The 20,416-nt window shown below is 50.3% G+C and overlaps 1 protein-coding gene across 1 annotated transcript; it reads left to right on the top strand.

Moving 5' to 3' along the window:
• Window positions 1-101: 101 nt before the first annotated feature.
• On the top strand, window positions 102-19,394 carry SF3A1 (splicing factor 3a subunit 1). Its single transcript, XM_070516371.1, has 16 exons — window positions 102-243; window positions 3,211-3,332; window positions 7,227-7,434; window positions 8,568-8,825; window positions 11,080-11,154; window positions 11,806-11,956; window positions 12,314-12,507; window positions 13,381-13,498; window positions 13,773-13,958; window positions 14,949-15,070; window positions 15,174-15,419; window positions 15,961-16,168; window positions 16,671-16,825; window positions 17,798-17,899; window positions 18,015-18,086; window positions 18,873-19,394. Exons 1-16 carry the CDS (start codon window positions 181-183, stop codon window positions 18,972-18,974), a joined length of 2,382 nt encoding a protein of 793 aa, XP_070372472.1. The 5' UTR covers window positions 102-180; the 3' UTR covers window positions 18,975-19,394.
• The last annotated feature ends 1,022 nt before the right edge of the window (window positions 19,395-20,416 follow it).

The raw sequence follows: 20,416 nt of genomic DNA, 5'->3' as shown, positions 1-20,416 counted from the left end.
GGGAAGTGATGTCACGGATAGGGGCGGGCCCGGAAGTGCGTCAGCCTCGCCTCCTCGGCTACCACTCGCTCGGCCGCCGCCATCTTGCGAGCTTGTCGTACTGTCGGTGCGAGAAAACTCTTTCGACGCAGCAAGGCTCACCTACACTGAGGCGGACTGGCTGCCCTGAGCGTCGCAGTCATGCCGGCCGGACCCGTGCAGGCGGTGCCCCCGCCGCCGCCCGTGGCCACCGAGCCCAAACAGGTACCGCGTCCCCCGCACCTCTACCGGCAGCCCGAGCCTAGGCCTGGGCCCTGCCCTCTGGCGCGGGCGCTCCGTTTTGCAGGAAGAACTGGCCGCTTAGGAGGGCGTAGAGGGACTGCAAGTCCCAGGAGGCAGCGCGGTTGCTGCGCTGCGCTGCCTTCTGGTCGCGCAACGGGTTGGCAAGAACAGTGGTTCTCAAAGTGTGGTCCGCGGACCAGCAGCATCAGCAGCACCGGGGAGTTTAATAGAATTGCGGAGTCTCCAGGCCAGACCTTCTAAATAGGAATCTGCATTTTAACAAGGTCCCGAGGTGACTCAGTAAAGTTTGAGAAGCACTGATCCAGCCCATCCACCTGTCTTCTGTGGCATTTGAGCCCCCAGGCCCCCCAGCCTTTACCCTAATTTCCCACCCAGCAGGGTACATCTTATAATGTTAATTCTCAGCATCTACTCGGTGCTTACTCTAAGCCAGACACGGTGCCACCCTCTGACGTTACCAGAATGAGTGAGGCAGAGTTTCTGCCTTAGGGAGCTCACCGGCTACTGGGGAGACAGATATTCGGGAATACTCAGCAAATGTTTATTGCCCCATCAGTGTAAATGATACAGTTCCAGCCAGCCCTTAAAGATATCTCAAGCAGCTGATAGGAAAAGATGTACATAAATCATTGCAGTGTGGGGTCGGCTGGGTGGTGTAGTTAAGTTCTTGTGTTCTGAGTTCACAGGTGGGGGGTGGAAGGTTCGGATCACAGTTGCAGACCTACACACCCCTCATCAAGCCATGCTGCGGAAGCGTCCCGCATGCAAAATAGAGGAAGATTGGCACAGATGTTAGCTCAGGGGCAATCTTCCTCACCAAAAAATAAATAAGTAAACGATTGCAGTATGGTGTGATTGGCCCTATGGTGGAAGTGCCGGGTACAAAGAAGACAGTGATCTAATCGACTAATCGACATTGCTTTGATCGGGTAGAGGGTAGATTAAGGTAGGTGAAGTTCACAGGAGTGAGATAAATTGCTTTTAGAAGGATGAACAGGAGTTCACCAGGTAGGTGGTTGGGGAAGGGAAATAGCATTCTTTAATCATTCCTCAAACATTTGTTGAGCACATTGTGTGCTAGCCACTGCTTTGGGTTCAGAATACAGCCGGGAAGGAGACCCAAAAGGTCTATGCACTTTCCACAAATATGTTAGTGCCTGTGTGTCCTGGCATTTCCCCAGTCACTGGGGAAAAATAAACAAAGTAATACCAGATAATAAGTGCAAAGATACCAAGATAGGAATCAGATGGTGCCTCTGGTCAAGGTAAATAAACAAGTGTGGTTAAAGCACAGCGTTGGGTAACTGCTGGCAGGAGATGGGATTCTGAGGATTTGAACTTTTACCAGTAGACAATGGGGAGAAAAGGATATTAAGCTGGATAGTGACATATTTGTTTTTCAGAAACAGGCAGCGATGTGGAGAATTGCTAGGAGGACAGAGGATTAGTCACTTCATTCAAAAAGTACTGAAGATGGGTGATGAGGCAGAGGGTCTGGGCAGGTTCGTTTCACAAAATGGCTGATCGTACAGGCTCTGCAGCCGAAGTGGTGTGTTGGAAATCCAGTTCCATCGTTGAGGGTATTTAAGTTCTCCATTCTTCAGTTTTATTGTTTGTAAAAATGGGGCTCTCATGAGGATTATAAGAGTTAACATATTTAAGGGGCTTAGGAAAGTATATGCTACCTACTCTGCTTGATAAATACTGTTATCACTGAACGTAGAGGCTGAGGAAGGGAGAGGAGGCCTAAATTTCTGGCCTGGATGTCGAGGTACGTGGTTGGCCATTGATAAGGGAAGAGGTTAGAGATAGCAGTGCCCAGGATTCAACTGGATCTGGCTGGATAAAGCCCTGGCACGTAAGAGTGATCTGGGACATCAGTTTGGATGGGATTGTTCAGCCTAAAGGTGATAGGGGAAATGGAGGATGTGGCTGTGAGGGCCTGACTGAGGACAGTGTGAATGCTGTGAAGAGAACTAAGAACAGAATTTTGAGGATGCCCGACATTATAGGGCCGGAAGTTAAATGGGAGCCAGGCGGGAAACTTGGATGGTTTGGTGAGCAAGAAGGAAAGGCAGGTGAGAATAGGGTGTGGGAGTTGAGGACTGGAGAATTTTGTGAAGGAGTGGTCACTGATCATATGGCCAGATCACCAGTGTAGTTGGCTGTGGGCAGTTTCTGACTTGGCAAGAGCACTTGAAATGGATGGGGACCAAATGGGAAGTGAGGAAGTGGGAATGGTAGCTCAGAGTGTTTAGTTCCGGGGTTGGGGGCACAAGGGGAGAGGGAGAAGGCAGCAGCAGAAAAGAACATGAGGGCAGGGGAGAAACTTTATTTTTCTAAGATGAGAGGCTTGACCCTTTGTTTAGTATGGAGAAGAAACTGGTGAGGAAAGTATTGAAACTTATGGGACAGTTAATGTTGAGAATTCCATTGGAGTTTCACACACCATTTGAGTGTTGAGTGTGGTTCGGACTATGGAAGGGATGCAGAAGGAAAGGATGTTCAAGGCAGAAGGAGCTGCCAGTAAGGAGTTTCCCGTTTCTTTATTTAGCAAACAATTGTTAAGTATCCTGTGCTAGGCACATCCTGGGGTACGGGCATACAGACCTGGCCTTCTGGATCCTGGAACATGGTTTCTCAGGATGTGGTCAGATCCCCTCCACATCTGAATCACCTGGGCACTGGTAAAAATGCAGATTCCCAGTGTCACTGAGCCGGTCTGGCTTAGGGGAGCCAGAGAGGGTGCTCTTTTTGCTGTTTCCCCAGGAGAGTCCCATGCCAGCACAATGCAGCTAAGAGAACCACTGTTCCGGAAGTCTGTGGGAGAGAGTCGGTATTCTCAGTGATACCCCTAGAGGAGTTTAACGTGGGGTCACTTCCAAACCAGGTACTTCAAGACCTTATTTCCTTTTCCTCTCTTCACAGCCCACAGAAGAAGAACCATCTTCAAAGGAGGATTCTACCCCTTCCAAGCCAGTCGTGGGAATTATTTACCCTCCTCCAGAGGTCAGGAATATCGTTGACAAGACTGCCAGCTTTGTGGCCAGGTAAGATAGCGACCTCTGCTCATGTGGGTCACGGCGGACTTTAGCACCAAAAGCTCCACACTTGGGTTTTTAGAGGGGGTGTTGTCAGCTTAGGCCCATTAGCTCATTTAAAACCACGGCATGGTGGTAAGGAAGGCAACGGGCAGGACTGGCTTCTCCAGCATAGCATGGCAACGCAGAGTTCAAGTCACACCCAGCCCCAGAGTCACTTAGGAAGCTGTGCTTCCACAAGGGACCTGAGGGGATGCCTGGAAAGCTGCTTTGTCGCAGATAATCTGTGTGTTTGTGTCTGGGCTGCTGGTCCAAGGACAACAAAAACGGGAGTTGATCATTCTCATTGTTCAAGGACTACATTCCTCAGAACCTCAAATGACCCATCTGCAAAATGGAATAAAATACTGCGTCAGAGTTGCTATGAGGCAGGAGTGAGGGCACGGGACGGAATTCAGTGCAGGTACATCATGCAGCGTTTGCTGTCTTCTCAGATGGCAGGGAAATCAGTCCGAGTTCCTCTCGTCTCCCCATCATAGTTAGACACACACTTCCCCAGATGGAATCTTCTTGATGACGCTTGACTCCAGAGGTCAACGTATCTCCTAGTTTAGGGTAAAGTATTCCTTTGGCAGCCAGCGGGGCACATCCAGTCTGTAGGTGTTTTGTTTGTCCTCGACAATATTTTTTTAAACTTGAATTAATTGCCACTGTTTAAAATGTTTAATAATAAGGAGATTGCACAGTCAGTCTGGATTTCTGGCTTCTCTTTACAAAGTGGACAGCTTCTTGCATGGAAGCAATAGCTGGCCCTGAGCAGACTGCTGCTCGCAGTCAGGGCATATGCTCTCCAGGGACTGTGCCTTGACCCCAAACTGGCATCCCCATCACAATGAATCATTTAATAGAAGGTGCCTTCCTTTCACAACCTCCTAATAAAATGAAACACAGGAAGAGGTTACTCTGGTTGATGTCTTTCACTGTGTCATGATCCACACAGATTCATCTCATCATGTTTCAGAGGCTTTGATTAACCTGGGTATTGGGTTAAAACTGTTCTGTGCTTGATTAAACATTATCAGATGATGCCAGCTTTAGGGCAGCAGGTGTTGTGTTTATGATATAAGCTTAATGTTTCATAGCAACACTTATACTTCCCCATTTCCCCTATTTTTAAAAGCAAAATAAATAGGAAAAGGGTGTTGGAGGAAAAAATCAGCATGATCGCACTATCACAATAGTTTCTACCAGCTGTTTTCACTTTTTCCTGTTTCCTTCTGGCCCTTGGCATCCTTTTTTAGATCCTTGTAAAACTAGCAAAGATACTTTCACATCCTGCTTTTCCCTTTCACATTGTGTTGTAAGCATTTTCCTGTTTTGTTCTGTGGTCTCCTGATGCTGCACAGTCCTCTGGAGAGGTTGCACCATGTCAAGGTGACACGCTTTCCTTGACTTGGCTGTCCCCTCAATATTTCCTTCAAGCTTGCTTCCAACGTTTCAATTTGGCAAATGAAGCTGTGGTGAAGTCTGAGCATTTTCTTTCTCTCTTAGATTGTTTCCTTATAAGAAAGTTCTGTGTGGCACGTTACTGGCTGAAAGAGCGTTTTTAAAGATTTCTTAAATATTTTGCCATGTAGCTTTCCAATAATTTTGTGCCTGCCTCTGCTGCCACAGAAATGAGTATCCAAGTTCCCTTAAAAATAAATCTGTACATCCACATCTCTAGATTTATTTTTGTCTGCAGTGATTGCCTTGTAGGCATCTCTCAAATCTGTGGACCTGCTTTTGTTACATTGCAGTGAGGGGACAGCCCAGCATCTCCCTCTGGGCTAAAGGCAGCGTGCAGGACCCTCTGCTTCCCTCCCCTGTGTTCACGCACGTCCTGACGGAGCATGCAGTAAACATCACCAACCAAGTGTGGTCTTCAAAAGGAGTTTTTTCTAGGTTTGGTCTTCCCTTCCCTGCGTTTTCCTCTCAAGAAACTGAAGTGGAAATTACCCTTAAAAAGTCCTACCAGCTGGGTTGAGCCAGAATCATGTCTTTTCTGCTGAAATCTGTTCCTTATGTTGGAGAATATAATTCTAAAATTAACCTTAAGCTAATTTAAAGCAACAGAATAGTTTGGAATGCGCGTGCCTGCCTTCTCGTTGTTTCGTCTTTCAGATTGTTCCCAGATGTGGTGAGGTTATGGCTTAGGAGGCAGCGCTAGAGGAGACCACCAGAGCCCTCTTTGCTAGCAGCCCTTTGTCTGCGCTGGGCGTTGCTGGGTATGGTGGCCCAGTTTCACAGCGTTCCAGTGTACAGTCACCCTCCTCGTGTGTGGTTTGCATTATTTAAGGAGGGGGAAGAATGGTTTTCTCCAAGCATGAGCTTTCAGTTGGGCTAATGCCCCGTCAAATTGAGACCTCATGGTGTTAGTCACGCTATAGAGTGTGACCAGAACTTGTGGAGGAGCTAGCCTGGGTGTTGATGACCACCGCTGTGGCACAGGTTGCTGTGGTGGCTAATCTGGGGCACAGCATTGCCCACACTCTGTTTCCTGCTCTCTCTTCAACTGACAGGGCCAAGCTGTGAAAGTCTGAAGAGAGTGGAGAGACCTGGCTGCCACCAGGCCCTAGAGCTGTCCCTTGGTGTGTTTGGGGCATCTCTGAGTGCTGGGCTCTGGCTGGACGAGCAATAGAAGCCCCACACGCATCTCCTAAGACCCAGATCATCTCTGATGTTTATGGAACAGCCCCTTCTAGCCTTTGTAGGAGTGACAGCCCTTGCATTTGTGGGCCACTGTATGGTTCAAAAAGACTTTGGCATCTCCTTAACCAGGTCGATCTCAGTACTTCAAAGTAGAGAGAGAAGGTTGTGGTAGTCACATTTTATACATGGGAGATTAAGTCAAAGAGAAATCGGTAACTTGGTGAGTCAGTAGTGAACCCAAAACTTGACCATGTCTTTAAGGTTAGTGTCTTGTGTCTTTAAGGTTAGTGTACTTTCTGCCTGATGCAGGTGTTGCACATGTATGATACCTTGAAATATTACCATTGGGACTCTTTAAAAAATCAGGGTTCCCTAAACATCACGACAGGGATGGTTTTTCATTATGCTTAAAGGCACGCAAACATGGGACACGAGGTCTGTGTGGGAAACTGTCCCCAGTACAGAGAGAGATGAGAGACTCCCTGTCCCTCTTACCACTCCCCTGTCGTCTGAATGTGCCTTACACAGCAGCACGGATCCGGGTCCTTGGAGAGCAGTGTTTCCTGTGTGGGCCTCACCCAGTGGGAAATGAGGTGATTTTAGGCAGTATTTGGACAAGGCATTAAATCAAATTTCTACGGTTTCATGTTTTTTTAAATCCTTCTTATTAATCAAAGGACAGAGTGTCAGTTTGGTGGTAGAGTATCTTTAACACCTCTCCAGTGCTCTGTCACCCCCCTTTTTAACTAAGCTGGCTTCAGTCTCAGCAAACTGAGGTAACCTTTAACAATATTACTTTGTTTTCATTATATTATAATTTTGTGACTGCCTTTTGTTAGTAAAGCCATACTGATTTTTATTTGAAGTAGTGTAGTATATGCCTTTCTTTTTAAGTACATTCTTTAAATACATTTTATTAAAAGAAAAAAGCAGTAGTCCAGATGGTTTTGGAAATGGCAAAACTGGCAGAGGCGCTGCAGGAATGACGGGGGTCTGAAAGACCCTGTGGTAGAGGAGGCCTGGGCCAGACCGAAGGAGGCAGACAGCACTGCTGCTGACGCCAGCAGTCTCAGGAGGACCTCTGCTGCGCTAAGGGATGGAGTAGTTTGAGTGATGGGTGGTGGCAAGAAGGGGGCTCGAATTTGCAGCGTTCTGAGTCTAAGCAGTTGCAAGGGTTATGGTGTTAATTCTTCTCTATTTCTCTCCTTCTAGAAATGGACCTGAATTTGAAGCTAGAATACGACAGAATGAGATCAACAACCCCAAGTTCAACTTCTTGAACCCCAATGACCCTTACCATGCCTATTACCGTCACAAGGTCAGCGAGTTCAAGGAAGGGAAGGCTCAGGAGCCCTCGGCCGCCATCCCCAAGGTTATGCAGCAGCAGCAGCAAGCCACCCAGCAGCAGCTGCCCCAGAAGGTTGGAGCCAGCCCCTGCCCCACTTCCCCAGGGCTGAGAGGGAGGCCAGGGCAGGGAGGATAATGAACTCTGCTGTTCAGACCTCACAGCCCCCAGGGAGAGACATGAGGGTTTTATCCCTGTCTTACGTAGGCACACACTGAGGCTCGGACAACAAAGTACTGCTGACAGCTGGCCTCTCCCAAGCACTGCTTGCCGAGCTCTGTGCTCAGTCTTTTAGGGGCCTTGTCTCATTGGCACCTTGAGGAGGCCAACAGAGTGACCATTTTACAGATGAGGAGTCTGAGGCTCAGGAAGTGTGGTTTACCCAAGGCCACAGAGTCAGAACTCAAGTCCGTGTTCTCTGCACCTACTCTTTGCCTTGACTATGGTGTAAGAGCAGTGCTGTGATGTTGCTTGTGGGCCTTCTTGTGCCATGTCTCCTTTCTGTCTCACCTTCCCAGGGCCCCTCCATCTGGCCTCCCCAAATACTCAGCACTAGGGACGATTAGGGTTGTCAGTGACGACAGGAAGAGCTGGCACATTTGCCTCCTTCGTAGACTTGGACTGGTCTTTGTTTCACTCCTCAACCATGGTGGCAAAGGCTTCCCCTTGTTTAACAGTGGAAAGTAAGGGTTGAAGTAGGTTCTGAGACCCTGCATTGCAGTTTACTACTCCTAGGGCCTCAGGCTACCTCAGTTTCCTCATCTGTAAAAAGGATTCACAGTACCTGTTCTGTCCGTCTCTGGGTTTGTGTGGAGGCCAAGTGAGGTAACAAACGTGGAAGTCCTGTCTGGTGGAGTCCTCTGCACACATGGGCTTACCACATCCTCCGTCCCCTGGGGTGGAGTTTAATAAGCTGTGTTCCCATCGGCGTTTCTGTCACCCAGTTTTAGCCCTTGATTTCAGGGAAGCAGCAGAGATACAGAGGGGCAAAGGTGTCACTTGAAGTCATTCAAGGAGTTGAGGCCACAGGCGGCCAAGAAATTGGTGCTCTTTTGAGTTAGTATTCTCTTATACCGTGTGCCAGTGGTGTACATGTGATTAACAGAAGCATAGGGGTCTGCACCATCTTCCCAGGGGTGCGTTCCCGCCCTTTCTCTGGAGCCTTTCCCCCTCTGTGCCTCTTGCCTCACACTCCTTCTGCATCTTAGGTGCAAGCGCAGGTGATCCAAGAGACCATCGTGCCCAAAGAGCCCCCTCCCGAGTTTGAGTTCATCGCAGACCCCCCTTCCATCTCAGCCTTTGACCTGGATGTGGTGAAGCTGACGGCTCAGTTTGTGGCTAGGAACGGGCGCCAGTTTCTGACCCAGCTGATGCAGAAAGAGCAGCGCAACTACCAGTTTGACTTCCTCCGGCCACAACACAGCCTCTTCAACTACTTCACGAAGCTGGTGGAACAGTATACCAAGGTGCCTGGGCAGAGGGGCCAGGGTGCTGCGCTCAGGGAAGGGAGGCATCTTACCAGAAGCACTCCATCCACTCACTGTCTGGAAGGACACTCCTCCTTCTGTGGGCCTCCAGGGAGATGTTAAAAATTCCAGTTCAGTGTAAAATCTTGATTTCTATTCAGTTTTTTCTTTTAAATACAACATAGACTGCCATTTCTAATGAGAAATGAAACACGTGATTGATACTACTGTTAGGTGAGGGCCTACTATGTGACAAGGCCAAGTGGTGCTAGCTGCTTTTAAGTACACCCACATTTTCAGTTGTGTAGAACAGGGCCTGAGAAGAAGCAAGCCCTTAATAATTGCCTCTTACTACCTAATTTAATCCTCAAACCCATGAGGTAAGTGAATTTCCCCCTTTTTCAAAAGCAGAAACAGTCTCAGAGAGATGAAGTCACTTACTCATGGTCTCTCAGCTCGTAAGTAGCTGTGCTTAGATTTAAACCAATGTTTGACTCTAACATCTATGTTGTTTTCACCCTAAAAACTACTTTAAATTAGAAATGTCATTTAAATAGGCATTGGGAAACAGTAAATACAGCCACTATTTATTAACTACTCACATATGTAGCATCTTCTCATTTAATCCCTAATAACCTGTGAGGTAGCCACTGTCACTATACTCATTTTATACAAGAGGAAACTGACACAGACAAGTTAACATGGCTAGGGTCACACAGCTAGGCATTCGCAGAGGTGGGACTTGAGCTCTGGCTTTTTTATTTCCGACCCTGAGATCTTAATTATCATGCTGCATTGTTGCAATCAAGAGTCTGGACAGTCAGTACTGGGACAGTTGTGTGCTGCGTAAGGATGCAGCCCACATATCCGATGGTGGTCCGGTCTGATTAGTACCATAGAGCCTAGGTGTGTAGTAAGCTATTCTGTTTAGGTTCGTGTAAGTGCACTCTGTGATGTTCCCACAATGACGAAATCACCTAACTATGCTTTTCTCAGAAGGTATTCTCATTAAGCAACAGGTGACTTTAAAATAATCAAATTGTTAATTTGTGGCAAGGTACACTGGTACAGATTTGCCTGTGGCAAGTTGCTACACACGTAGTAGAGGTTGTTTTCCTTTTTTTAGTGGCATGGTCTGCACGTCTGTTTTTCTTATCTAGAAACAATATGTGAGAAAAGATCTGACTTGAAAGGACTGGTAATGATTTCCTCTAACTTCATTTACTCTAAGTATTTAACTAGAAGGAATTGTAAAAATGTGTGTGTTTAGAAAATGACCAAATCCAGAAGCTAGTAGAGTAGCTAAAATAACAATCATTGAAGGCCCAAGGTCAAAGGGTTCCTGTAACTACACAGTATCAATTTTAAGCGAGCCCTGGGTTAGTTTCCCCCAGTGGACTGCTTTAGGGTTAAAGGTCCCCAGATCCCTTTTTGTTCTGTTACTTTCCTCTTTTTTATCTCTCAGAACTTGGGTATTGACATTTAGTCCTCAAACCTGAGGGCGCTGGTGTCTGTCTCTGGCCGTGGGAGACTCTAGGAGCAGGGCAGTTCCTGGGCTAGAGGTGTAGGGAGGGTGGCTGGGGCTGAACCACTTCATCAGTGACAGTAGATACTGTTGGGGCTGTTGGAATGACTGGCTCTTTTGAACAAAGCTGGCATTCAGTCTCTCAGCAAATACACATGGAGTGTCAGGCACTATTCAGGTGCTGCAGATGTAATAGTGAACAGAAGACAGATTCCTGTCTTTGTGGAGTTTCTGGTCTAGTGAGGGGGTGACAAGCAAGTGCAATGTCAGTGCATGTCAGATGGCGATAAATACTATGGAGAAAGACAAGGCAGGAGATGGAAATCTAGGGAGATGGGGCCCGTGGGCTGCAGTCTTAAGTAAGATCGTCAGGGGAGGCCTACTAGTGTGTGCAAAAGGCTAGAGTAGATCCCCTGGAAGCAACCATCATGTGCGGACAGTGTGCTGGGTGATCTGCCAGTGGTTTTGCATATTTTCCTCCTAATCCTTGCAGCCCCTTTTAAGTTGATGGTGCCAACTTTAAGTGGTGGTGTCACCATTTTGTAGAAGGAAACCAAGTTAAAGAGGTTAAGTGACTTTCCTGAAGTCACACAGCCAAGTGGAGCTGGGCTTAGGACCCAGAATCCTATGCTCTCCCTTCTCCTGTGTCTTTCCACAGGCCCAGGGAGGCCTCGTCTTTGTCCTGTGGTGTGCTACACTGACAGTTGCTTTAACTCTTCTGTGTTTCAGATCTTGATTCCTCCTAAAGGCTTATTCACAAAGCTCAAGAAAGAGGCCGAGAACCCCCGAGAAGTTTTGGACCAGGTAAACTGAATTTCTTATAACCAGTTACTGATACTACAAGTTATATTGTGTGCATTCTGGTTTGTGTTTGGAAATAGTCTCCGAGGCAGTACATTGTTATCTTCCAAGCACAAGAGTAGTGGGAAGAAAGGCCTTGGGGCTACAAAGGCCAAAGAAACCCAACTCCTGAACAGTTTCTCTGGTGACAGACACCTTTCAAAGCCCCAGGTTTTCGGAGTCTAGAGAAGGCGTATTGGTGCTGGCTGTTTTGGGTGGCTGCATGAAGGGCTTTTGGTTCTCAGGCTCGCAGACTGCTGCTTCTCTTGTGGGCACTGGGTTGTCACGCACACTTCCTGGGAGGGAGTTTGCTTCTCTTTGAGCGCAGAACCCCTCGCTAACTCAAGCAGAAAACTCTGAGTTTATAGCAAATGGCTGCCTTTGGGGCCCAGACAGAAAGTTTCTATGGCGTTTAGAATTTTCATCCTGTCCACACTTGGCCTGGCTAAAACCAGATGCAAATACCGTACTTTACTCCAGGAAGTTCCCCTTGTGGGCAGAGCAGCCTCCTATTCTGAGGGAGATGCTGGCTTTGGTGAAGGCCCTGGAGCTGACAGCCTGGTCGGGAGCAGACCCTGATTCAACTTAGCACCATGCTCGTTCCCATCCCTCCAGGTGTGTTACCGAGTGGAATGGGCCAAGTTCCAGGAGCGCGAGAGGAAAAAGGAAGAGGAAGAGAAGGAGAAGGAGCGGGTGGCCTATGCACAGATCGACTGGCATGATTTTGTGGTGGTGGAAACAGTGGACTTTCAACCCAATGAGCAAGGTAGGTCTGTGAGGAAGGTAGGTCTATGACTCCAGACGGGGAGCTGGGAGCTTGAAGCCATCCTAGGAGATCTTGTACACCTATTCCCACAGAGCAGCAGAATCTTTTAGAGGCCTTTATCAGTGTCTGTTTCATCTATGCTCCCAGAAGACTTCAGTTCTACCACATTGCCCCAATTAAATTCAATTCAACGAATACTTACTGTGCCAGATCGTGGATGGGCCTCTGGAGATAGGAGAGAAACCAGAGCGCCCCACCCTCGGAGAGAGCTCACAGTGTGGAGAGGACAGATGGATGGGCCCTTGACAAGTAATGTCTGTAGAGGCCTCCCTTTGATTCTGGCTTACCCTCTGCCAGGGAACTTCCCTCCCCCCACCACCCCGGAGGAGCTGGGGGCCCGAATCCTCATTCAAGAGCGCTATGAGAAGTTTGGGGAGAGTGAGGAGGTCGAGATGGAGGTCGAGTCTGATGAGGAGGACGAGAAACAGGAGAAGGCAGAGGAGCCGCCTTCCCAGCTGGACCAGGACACCCAAGTGCAAGACATGGATGAGGTATACTCCTAGGCTTGCCTGTGGGAGGCCTTTTCCCCTGGAGCCCAAGGAGGGAGAGTGCTCTCCACCAGAGTCAGAGATCCAGTTGCCTTGTGAACCTCAAGAGGAGGTGTGGGTCCTGAATAAGGCATCTTGGCAAGCCCAGGCAGCACAGAGCCTCTTTCCAGCTCAGGCAACAAAGATTCATTCATAAGCAAGGATCTGAAAGCTGTGCTGACCCTATTCTGTGACCTTCCCCCTTTGCCCAGAGGCCCTGCTCCCCACTGCCCCCACTCCAGCTCTCAGTTAGGGAACCCTCTACACCACATGCTTTGATGGGTTTGAGCTTAGGCCCAAATGGTCAGCAGTTCCCAGAGCTTTTCTAAGTGTAGCCTGTGCTTCCTTTTGGCCACATCTACCCCCTTCAAGCCAGGCCCTCCAAGCAGCATAGAGACTCTGGAGCCAAGCTGCTCTCCTCCCCTTGGAAAGAATTTGTGTGCAGCCTGAGAAGAAAGGCCCCTGTGTCTGTGGGAATTGACTTTTTCTCTCCCTCCCAGCATTGCTCCATGAGCGGCTACCATTGAGCTCAGACGTGCCCTCCACACCCCTCCCCAGTGTGTTAAGTGCCCTTGGCCTCCTGGGACTGCCTGGTGCCAGCTGCTGGAAATGCCTGGGCGGAGTGTTAGCACCACAGCCCCTAGCGCTCCCATTCATGCTGTGAGGAAGCAGCTTGGCCGGCTGCCGGCTGGCCTCAGCTGCCCTGGGAGGCTTAGCACATGGATGCTGGCTGGCAGGGGCCTAGGCTCCTTGCCACCCTGAGGGCCGCCAGGGCTCAGCTGTAGAGAGGTGGTTTCTCAGCCCCTCTCTGAGTCTTGCTGTTGCTTTGCTTTTCAGGGTTCAGATGATGAAGAAGAAGGGCAGAAAGTGCCCCCACCCCCAGAGACACCCATGCCGCCGCCTCTGCCCCCAACTCCAGACCAGGTCATTGTCCGGAAGGACTATGACCCCAAAGGTAAGGCCTGCTTTCTGGCCCTCATGGTTCCTCAGAACTGTTCGTTTCTCAGAGGGCTCAAGAGGGCTTGTCATAAAGGCGTTGATAGCCTCTGTCACAGGCCTCACCGTGGGGAATAGGCTTAGTAATGTCTGGTGCCCTGGCGCCTAGCACAGTGCCAGGTATTGCATGGCACTGAGTGGATGTCTCGAATGAATCATGCACCAGTGTAACAAAATTCTCTTAACCCAGGCTGCCACCTAGTTTTCACTCAAGCATCTTTGTTTCCTTTTAGCTTCCAAGCCCCTGCCTCCAGCCCCTGCTCCAGATGAGTATCTCGTGTCCCCCATCACGGGAGAGAAGATCCCTGCCAGCAAAATGCAGGAACACATGCGCATCGGGCTTCTCGACCCCCGCTGGCTGGAGCAGCGTGATCGCTCCATCCGTGAGAAACAGAGCGATGATGAGGTGTACGCACCAGGTGAGGTGGGAGTTCCCCCACCCAGTCCACACCCCTTCTCTGACTCAGCCCTGGCTCACTTTGGTCAATGGGATCTCTAAACTACAGTCAGCCTGCTTTAAGCAAACATAGAAAGCAACAATTGAGGTCAAGAAAAGCTTTTGAGGGTAGGCGTAGCCTATGATGCTACAAAAGAACTCCCCTTTTTCCAGAACGACTTTCCCCATAGGACTTGTTCAAGGGCGGGCACCTGACATGGATGGCATGTGCCCATTGACATCCGAGAGCAAGATCTGACTGTACCTGGGAGGGGCACTCATTTTTGGGGCTGTCTTAAAATGAGGGCTCTGATGGCTGGAGTACCCTGAGCACCTTGAAATGAGACACAGTGGTCCTGTCACTGCTGTGTGAGAAGCAGCACGAGGGGCCGGCCTGGTTGCACAGTGGTTGAGTGTGCACGTTCCACTTTGGCGGCCTGGGGTTCGCTGGTTCGGATCCAGGGTGCAGACATGGCACCACTTGGCAAGCCATACTGTGGTAGGCATCCCACATATAAAGTAGAGGAAGATGGGCATGGATGTTAGCTTGGGGCCAGTCTTCCTCAGCAAAAAGAGGAGGATTGGCAGATGTTAGCTCGGGGCTAATCTTCCTCAAAAAAAAAAAAATAAAATAAAAATGTTTTTAAAAAGAAGCAGCACGATAGGGAGGAAACTGTCCCAGAGGCAGGAAACCAAGCTTTTAGTCCTGACTGCTACTTGCCACTCATGTGAGCCTGTCTTCCTCCTTGCTTCTCTTAAGTCAAGGGGTTGGACAAGCTCTAGTTTACAGACTTAGTGCTGATTGGGCAGCCTTCCCCAGGCTCAGAGGACAGTACTATCTTGGGACCCAGAGTCAGCCTCATTCCGTGGGACCAGCCTCCACCCTGCACCAGGAGAACTGCTGCCTTGTTGGAAGGGCACCTGGTTTAGTTTCTCTTTTTGTTCCCTGCCTCCATTCTCTGACTGTGTCCAGGTCTGGATATTGAGAGCAGCTTAAAACAGTTGGCCGAGCGGCGTACCGACATCTTCGGTGTGGAGGAAACAGCCATCGGTAAGAAGATCGGCGAGGAGGAGATCCAGAAACCAGAGGAAAAGGTGCTATTCAGATGGATCCTAGTGCCTCCCTTGCCCTCAGACTCCCATACTTTGGCTCAGTTCCAGGAGCCCTGACAAGCTGTGGCTTTGCTTTCCCATGCAGGTGACCTGGGATGGCCACTCAGGCAGCATGGCACGGACCCAGCAGGCTGCCCAGGCCAATATCACCCTCCAGGAACAGATTGAGGCCATCCACAAGGCCAAGGGCCTGGTGCCGGAAGATGATACCAAAGAGAAGATTGGTCCCAGCAAGCCCAATGAAATCCCCCAGCAGCCACCGCCTCCATCTTCAGCTACCAACATCCCCAGCTCGGCCCCACCCATCACCTCAGTGCCCCGGCCTCCTGCCGTAAGCCAGCAGCCACCTTGTGACTGATCTTTCATAGCTTGGTTCTTGAGGTTGGGTACTTTTGGCTGAGAAGGGCAACTGCCTTATAGAGGGCTCAAGTGCTGAGTGAGTCCAGTTGAGAGGGAAAGAACCCTTTAATTGGAAGTGGGAACCTCTAGCCTGATCTTCCCTCTGTGTGGGAGGATTGGAACAAGGAGAGAGGCAAGTGGCAAATGGGAGAAGCACGCTTGGGTCAGAGAAGGGCTGCAGGGCTTAACAAGTCTTCGAGGACAGCTGGCCTGTCTCCAGGAGGCTAAGTCAAGGTCAGCCTCTTTAGTGGCTCTCTCAGTGTCTGCCACGAGCAGCTGGTTAAGTCCCAAGTGGAAAGAGTGTCGCTCTGGGCCTCTCTCAGCGAAGTTCCTGTCAGAGCCTGGTGTGAAGCTGTAGTCTCTTAGTCCCAGGGGGCTGAGTTGGAGCTGGCTATCCCTAATCCTCAAAGGCTGCAAATGGCCAGTTGCCAGCCCTGGCTTCCGGTGACCTATGGGTCCTTTCTCCCCAACAGATGCCACCTCCTGTCCGCACCACAGTTGTGTCCGCAGTACCCGTCATGCCTAGGCCCCCAATGGCTTCAGTGGTCCGACTGCCCCCGGGCTCGGTGATTGCCCCCATGCCGCCTATCATCCATGCGCCCAGGATCAACGTGGTGCCCATGCCTCCCTCGGCCCCTCCTATCATGGCACCCCGCCCACCCCCCATGATTGTGCCAACAGGTCAGTGTCTCTCAAATCACTTTCCAGGCTATTGGGTCAGGACTACAGGCCAAGCACTGTGAGCAGAGCAGTAGGTAGTTCCAGCTGGGGGTCCTGCCTACAGGAGAACTTTGGCTTCCCCATTTGAGAGATCCCTGAGCTGGGAGCAGGGAGCCACGGCTCTTGGGGAAGATAGGCTGATGTGGCAGAGCTGAGGTGTGTGCACCCAGAGGGGCGAGGCCCCAGACAGCAGACAGGCGCAGAGGCCCCTGCTTGCTGTAGGCTGGCGCCTGCTCCATTCATCAGTCTTGCCCCTCGTCCAGTCACCTGCTGCTCAATCAGAGCAGCCTCCCAGGAGTGCCCCTACCAGGGAACATGTTGGCTGCCAGACTCAGGAAGGAGTGGCTCTTCACACCTTTAGGAGAAATGGGAAACCTTTGCATTCTCCCCTCTTACTTCTTACCATCCTGAGTCCTGTGCCCCTTCCCCCCACTCACATGGCTGTTTATTCCTATCCTTGTAGCCTTTGTGCCCGCTCCACCTGTGGCACCTGTCCCAGCTCCAGCCCCAATGCCCCCTGTCCACCCCCCACCTCCCATGGAAGATGAGCCTGCCTCCAAGAAACTGAAGACAGAGGACAGCCTCATGCCCGAAGAGGAGTTCCTCCGCAGGAACAAGGTACTAGATCCCAGAGTGCTGCCGGAGGCCTGGAGTGTCTACTGGGAGGTCAGGCCCGCCGCAGTCACACACTCCCTGACCCCCCATTGTTTTGGCTTCTGGGGCCTCAGTCAGCCCTTGGCGGCCTGGGAGGCTTCTGGGCACACAGTAGATGTGGGTGTGAACTGTTGTCGTAGAGGTCAGCAGGAAGACCCAGCTGCATAGGCAGCAGGACTCAGGTGCAAAAGGGGCCCTGGACAGTGAAGAAAACCCTGGGTGCAGTTCTTATTTCTTTGTGGCCTTCCCTCCGGCTCCAGGCCTTAGCTAAGATGCCTGCCTGTTGTGGAGATTCTGTTGGGGGCTAGAATTAAGGGGAGGTGGGAACCTTGGCACTGCTGGTGCCTAGGGAAGCTGTTAGGCTCCAGTGAGGAGGCAGAAACTGTCCTAGCCCCATTTCACTGATGCACTTGACAAGATCTTTCTTTTCGTTCTTTCTGGTAGTAGTTCCCATTTCTTGAGTACCTACTCAGGTGCCAGGGTAGAGCTGCGCATTTTATGGGCACTTCTCCGTTTAATGCTCGCGATAATCCCATGCAGGAGTTGTGATCAGCCACTTTACAGACAGGGCGTTGAAGCTCCGAGAGACCTAGTTAGCAGGGAAGCTGAATGGGGAACCCAGGTCTTCTGACCTTGCAGTTCATGTTCTTTCCGCCTCTGTTGCTTCTTGGGGTTGGCAGAGCATTTTCATGTCACTTCTTCAGTTCTAGACTCACCAGGAGGCAGGATATGGGATCGTTTTAAAGAAGGGACACCAAATCTTAGAAAGGGGGAGTGACTTGTACCGCATCACAAGGGGCATCAGTAGAGAATTGGGCCAGAGTCCAGGAGCCCAGATGGACAGGTGACATTGTCTAGATTGGCCCAGGAAAAAGAGAGCTTAATTCCTGATGGTCTCAGGGCTCCCTATGCATAATGGCCACCTCCTCTTTGCAGGGTCCAGTATCCATCAAAGTCCAGGTGCCCAACATGCAGGATAAGACGGAATGGAAGCTGAACGGACAGGTGCTGGTCTTCACCCTCCCACTCACAGACCAGGTATGAGTTGCTGCTGCCAACTGGCGTGAGGTGCACAGGAACCAAGGGATCATGGGGCCACTTCCTCCAGCTGACTTTTAGCAAGGGGGTGAATGACCTCTCCTTGGGCCCACAGGTCTCTGTCATCAAGGTGAAGATTCACGAAGCCACTGGTATGCCTGCAGGGAAACAGAAGCTGCAGTATGAGGTGAGTCCGGTGTCTGTGGTCCTGCCCCTTGGGGCCCAATGCCTCTGTTGTCCCAGAAGCTGAATCTCCTGTGGAATCAAAGGAGTCAGGAGACACCTGGGTGTGGCCCTGAGTCCATCCTAGAAGTGATAATGCTGGCTAAGAGTGCTGGAGCAGGTTAGCCTGACAGGGTAAGGCTCTGGCAGGATCACGGTACAGTTTTGTGTGGAGTCCAGAAAACCCTGTGCCTCAACAACTAGGGTGGACACCTGGGTACAAGACTTGGGAGTGCTCTAATGGGTTTCTGGCCTGGTGGTGGAGCCGTCCCAGCCAGTGTGCTCTTGGCTAGCCTGGCTTCATGCATGGGCGCAGAGAGGATAGTCCAGCTCAGCCTGGTGCGCACCAAGTCACATGCGGCCACTGTGTTCTCCTTCTTTGCATTTTGACAAATCCCCAGTCTGGTCCTCAGTTTCCTGCTCTGTAAAACCAGGCTGTTGGACTAGTTGATCTCTAAAGATTTGAGAGTCAGAATTCCATGGTGTTGATCAGGGCCAGCTTCTAGGGGAGTTGACACAGGGGAAGAACATGGCTTGGTAGGAAAGTAGGAAAAGCAAAGCATTCTGGGAGGAACCAGAGACCCTTCAGTCCTATCCTGTGCCATTCCCTCCTCCCCTAACCCCTCCTGCCCGCCCCCACCCCTCCCCCTTTGCTGAGTTCAGAACATGAACAGATGTTGGGAGTAGTGAGGCTGTGCAGTGTGCTCAAGGCCAGATTGCCCCGCCCTGAGGCACACTGTCTGCTTTCCAGGGCATCTTCATCAAGGATTCCAACTCACTGGCTTACTACAACATGGCCAATGGCGCTGTCATCCACCTGGCCCTCAAGGAGAGAGGCGGGAGGAAGAAATAGAAGAGAGAAACCTGCTTTCAGGTCCCAGCCACTGCCGTTTTGCCTCTCCTGTCCCCAGCCCCCTTCCACAGACCCAGAAGACCCTGCGTTGAACATTTATTTCCTCTTAGTAAGTTTGGAAATTCAAATTGTCCTGCGGAGTCGCCTTCCCCCTCCTCCCTCCCCATACTGATCAGAGAGGGCTTCTAAGCCTTGCTTCTCCCCAGTGGTCTCTGGAATCCGTTTGTGTTTGCGTCTTGATTTGAGGGCGCTCACTTCTTCAGGCAGCCCATTAAGAAATGTGAACCCAGGGATGTCCTGCGAGATAGTGTCAGAGTGCCAAGTGGCATTTGGCTGATAGGGTATGGTCGTTATCATTATTAATCATTTTGTATCTTGCCATGGGCTATCTAATAAACCTCTTGGATCCTTCTTGTGAAATTAGTGTCATAGACTTGTTCCTTTGCCCCCGCACCCTGTCCAGACCCAAGGTAGTTGGGAGCATGGCACAGTGCCTTGTGGCTCCTCTTCTGCTCTGAGGAATGCCCTGCTCTGAGACTTTTAACTAAATTCTTGCTGCCATCAAGTCTTTTATGAATCTTTCTTAGACAGAATTTTATTACCCTTTTAAGACATTCAGACCCTCCAAAGGGATAGCCCGGTGTATTTAACAGACTAATACGGGATGCCTTCAACATGCCAGCACCACAGAAGACCAAGGACAGATGAGACGCAGTTCCTGGATCATTGGGCAGATGAGACTCAAGGGTAGCAGTTTCCTGTAGGCCTAGAATCACCCATCACCTGATTGCCTCTGTGACCTTGGGCAGGTGGCCTACCCTGAATGAGCACAGGGACATGATGAGGTTTTTAAAAGATGTATTTATTTAAAAAACACTCAGTTGTGCCAAGGCCAGGAACTGTTCTGAGGGCTTTATAAAACTTAACCAATTTGCTCCTTGTTGTTTTAAGCACTTTATCAATTTTAACTCATGTAATCCTGATGTATTTTTGTTTTACACTTGAGTAAACAGGCACAGAGAGGGTGAGTCACATACCCACAGTCACACAGTAAGAAGATGAAAAGAAATTGAGTGCGAGACACATTGTCACAGTCCTTGCTCCCTAGTAAGGGCCCGATGCAGGCTGTTATTTTTGCAATTGTCCTATCACAGGGAGGTAGGCGCTGCTGTGGGTGTTCAGAGGGAGGAAAGTGAGAGCCTGTTGATAACCGTTCCTGGTTTTAAACCTCAGGCTGGTTTCATTCTGAAGATCTTTTGTGTGTTTATCCCCTGAGAGTTCTCAGTGCCTTTTCTTTGCAGTCCCTCCATTTGATCCTCTTAGCTGCCCCATGAGGTCATCTCCAGGGCTCAGAGGGGTAAGGCCGTTCCCAAGGTCACAGAACCAGTATTCTAGTCACCACCCTATTCCTCCCCGCTGACCTCCCGCCAAGCTCAGAGCTT

This window comes from Equus asinus, chromosome 8 (genome assembly GCF_041296235.1).
Source record: "Equus asinus isolate D_3611 breed Donkey chromosome 8, EquAss-T2T_v2, whole genome shotgun sequence".
NCBI classification, from domain to species: Eukaryota; Metazoa; Chordata; class Mammalia; order Perissodactyla; family Equidae; genus Equus; species Equus asinus.
The sequence above is the reverse complement of the archived record's forward strand: the minus strand, read 5'-3'. Positions and strand labels throughout refer to the sequence as shown.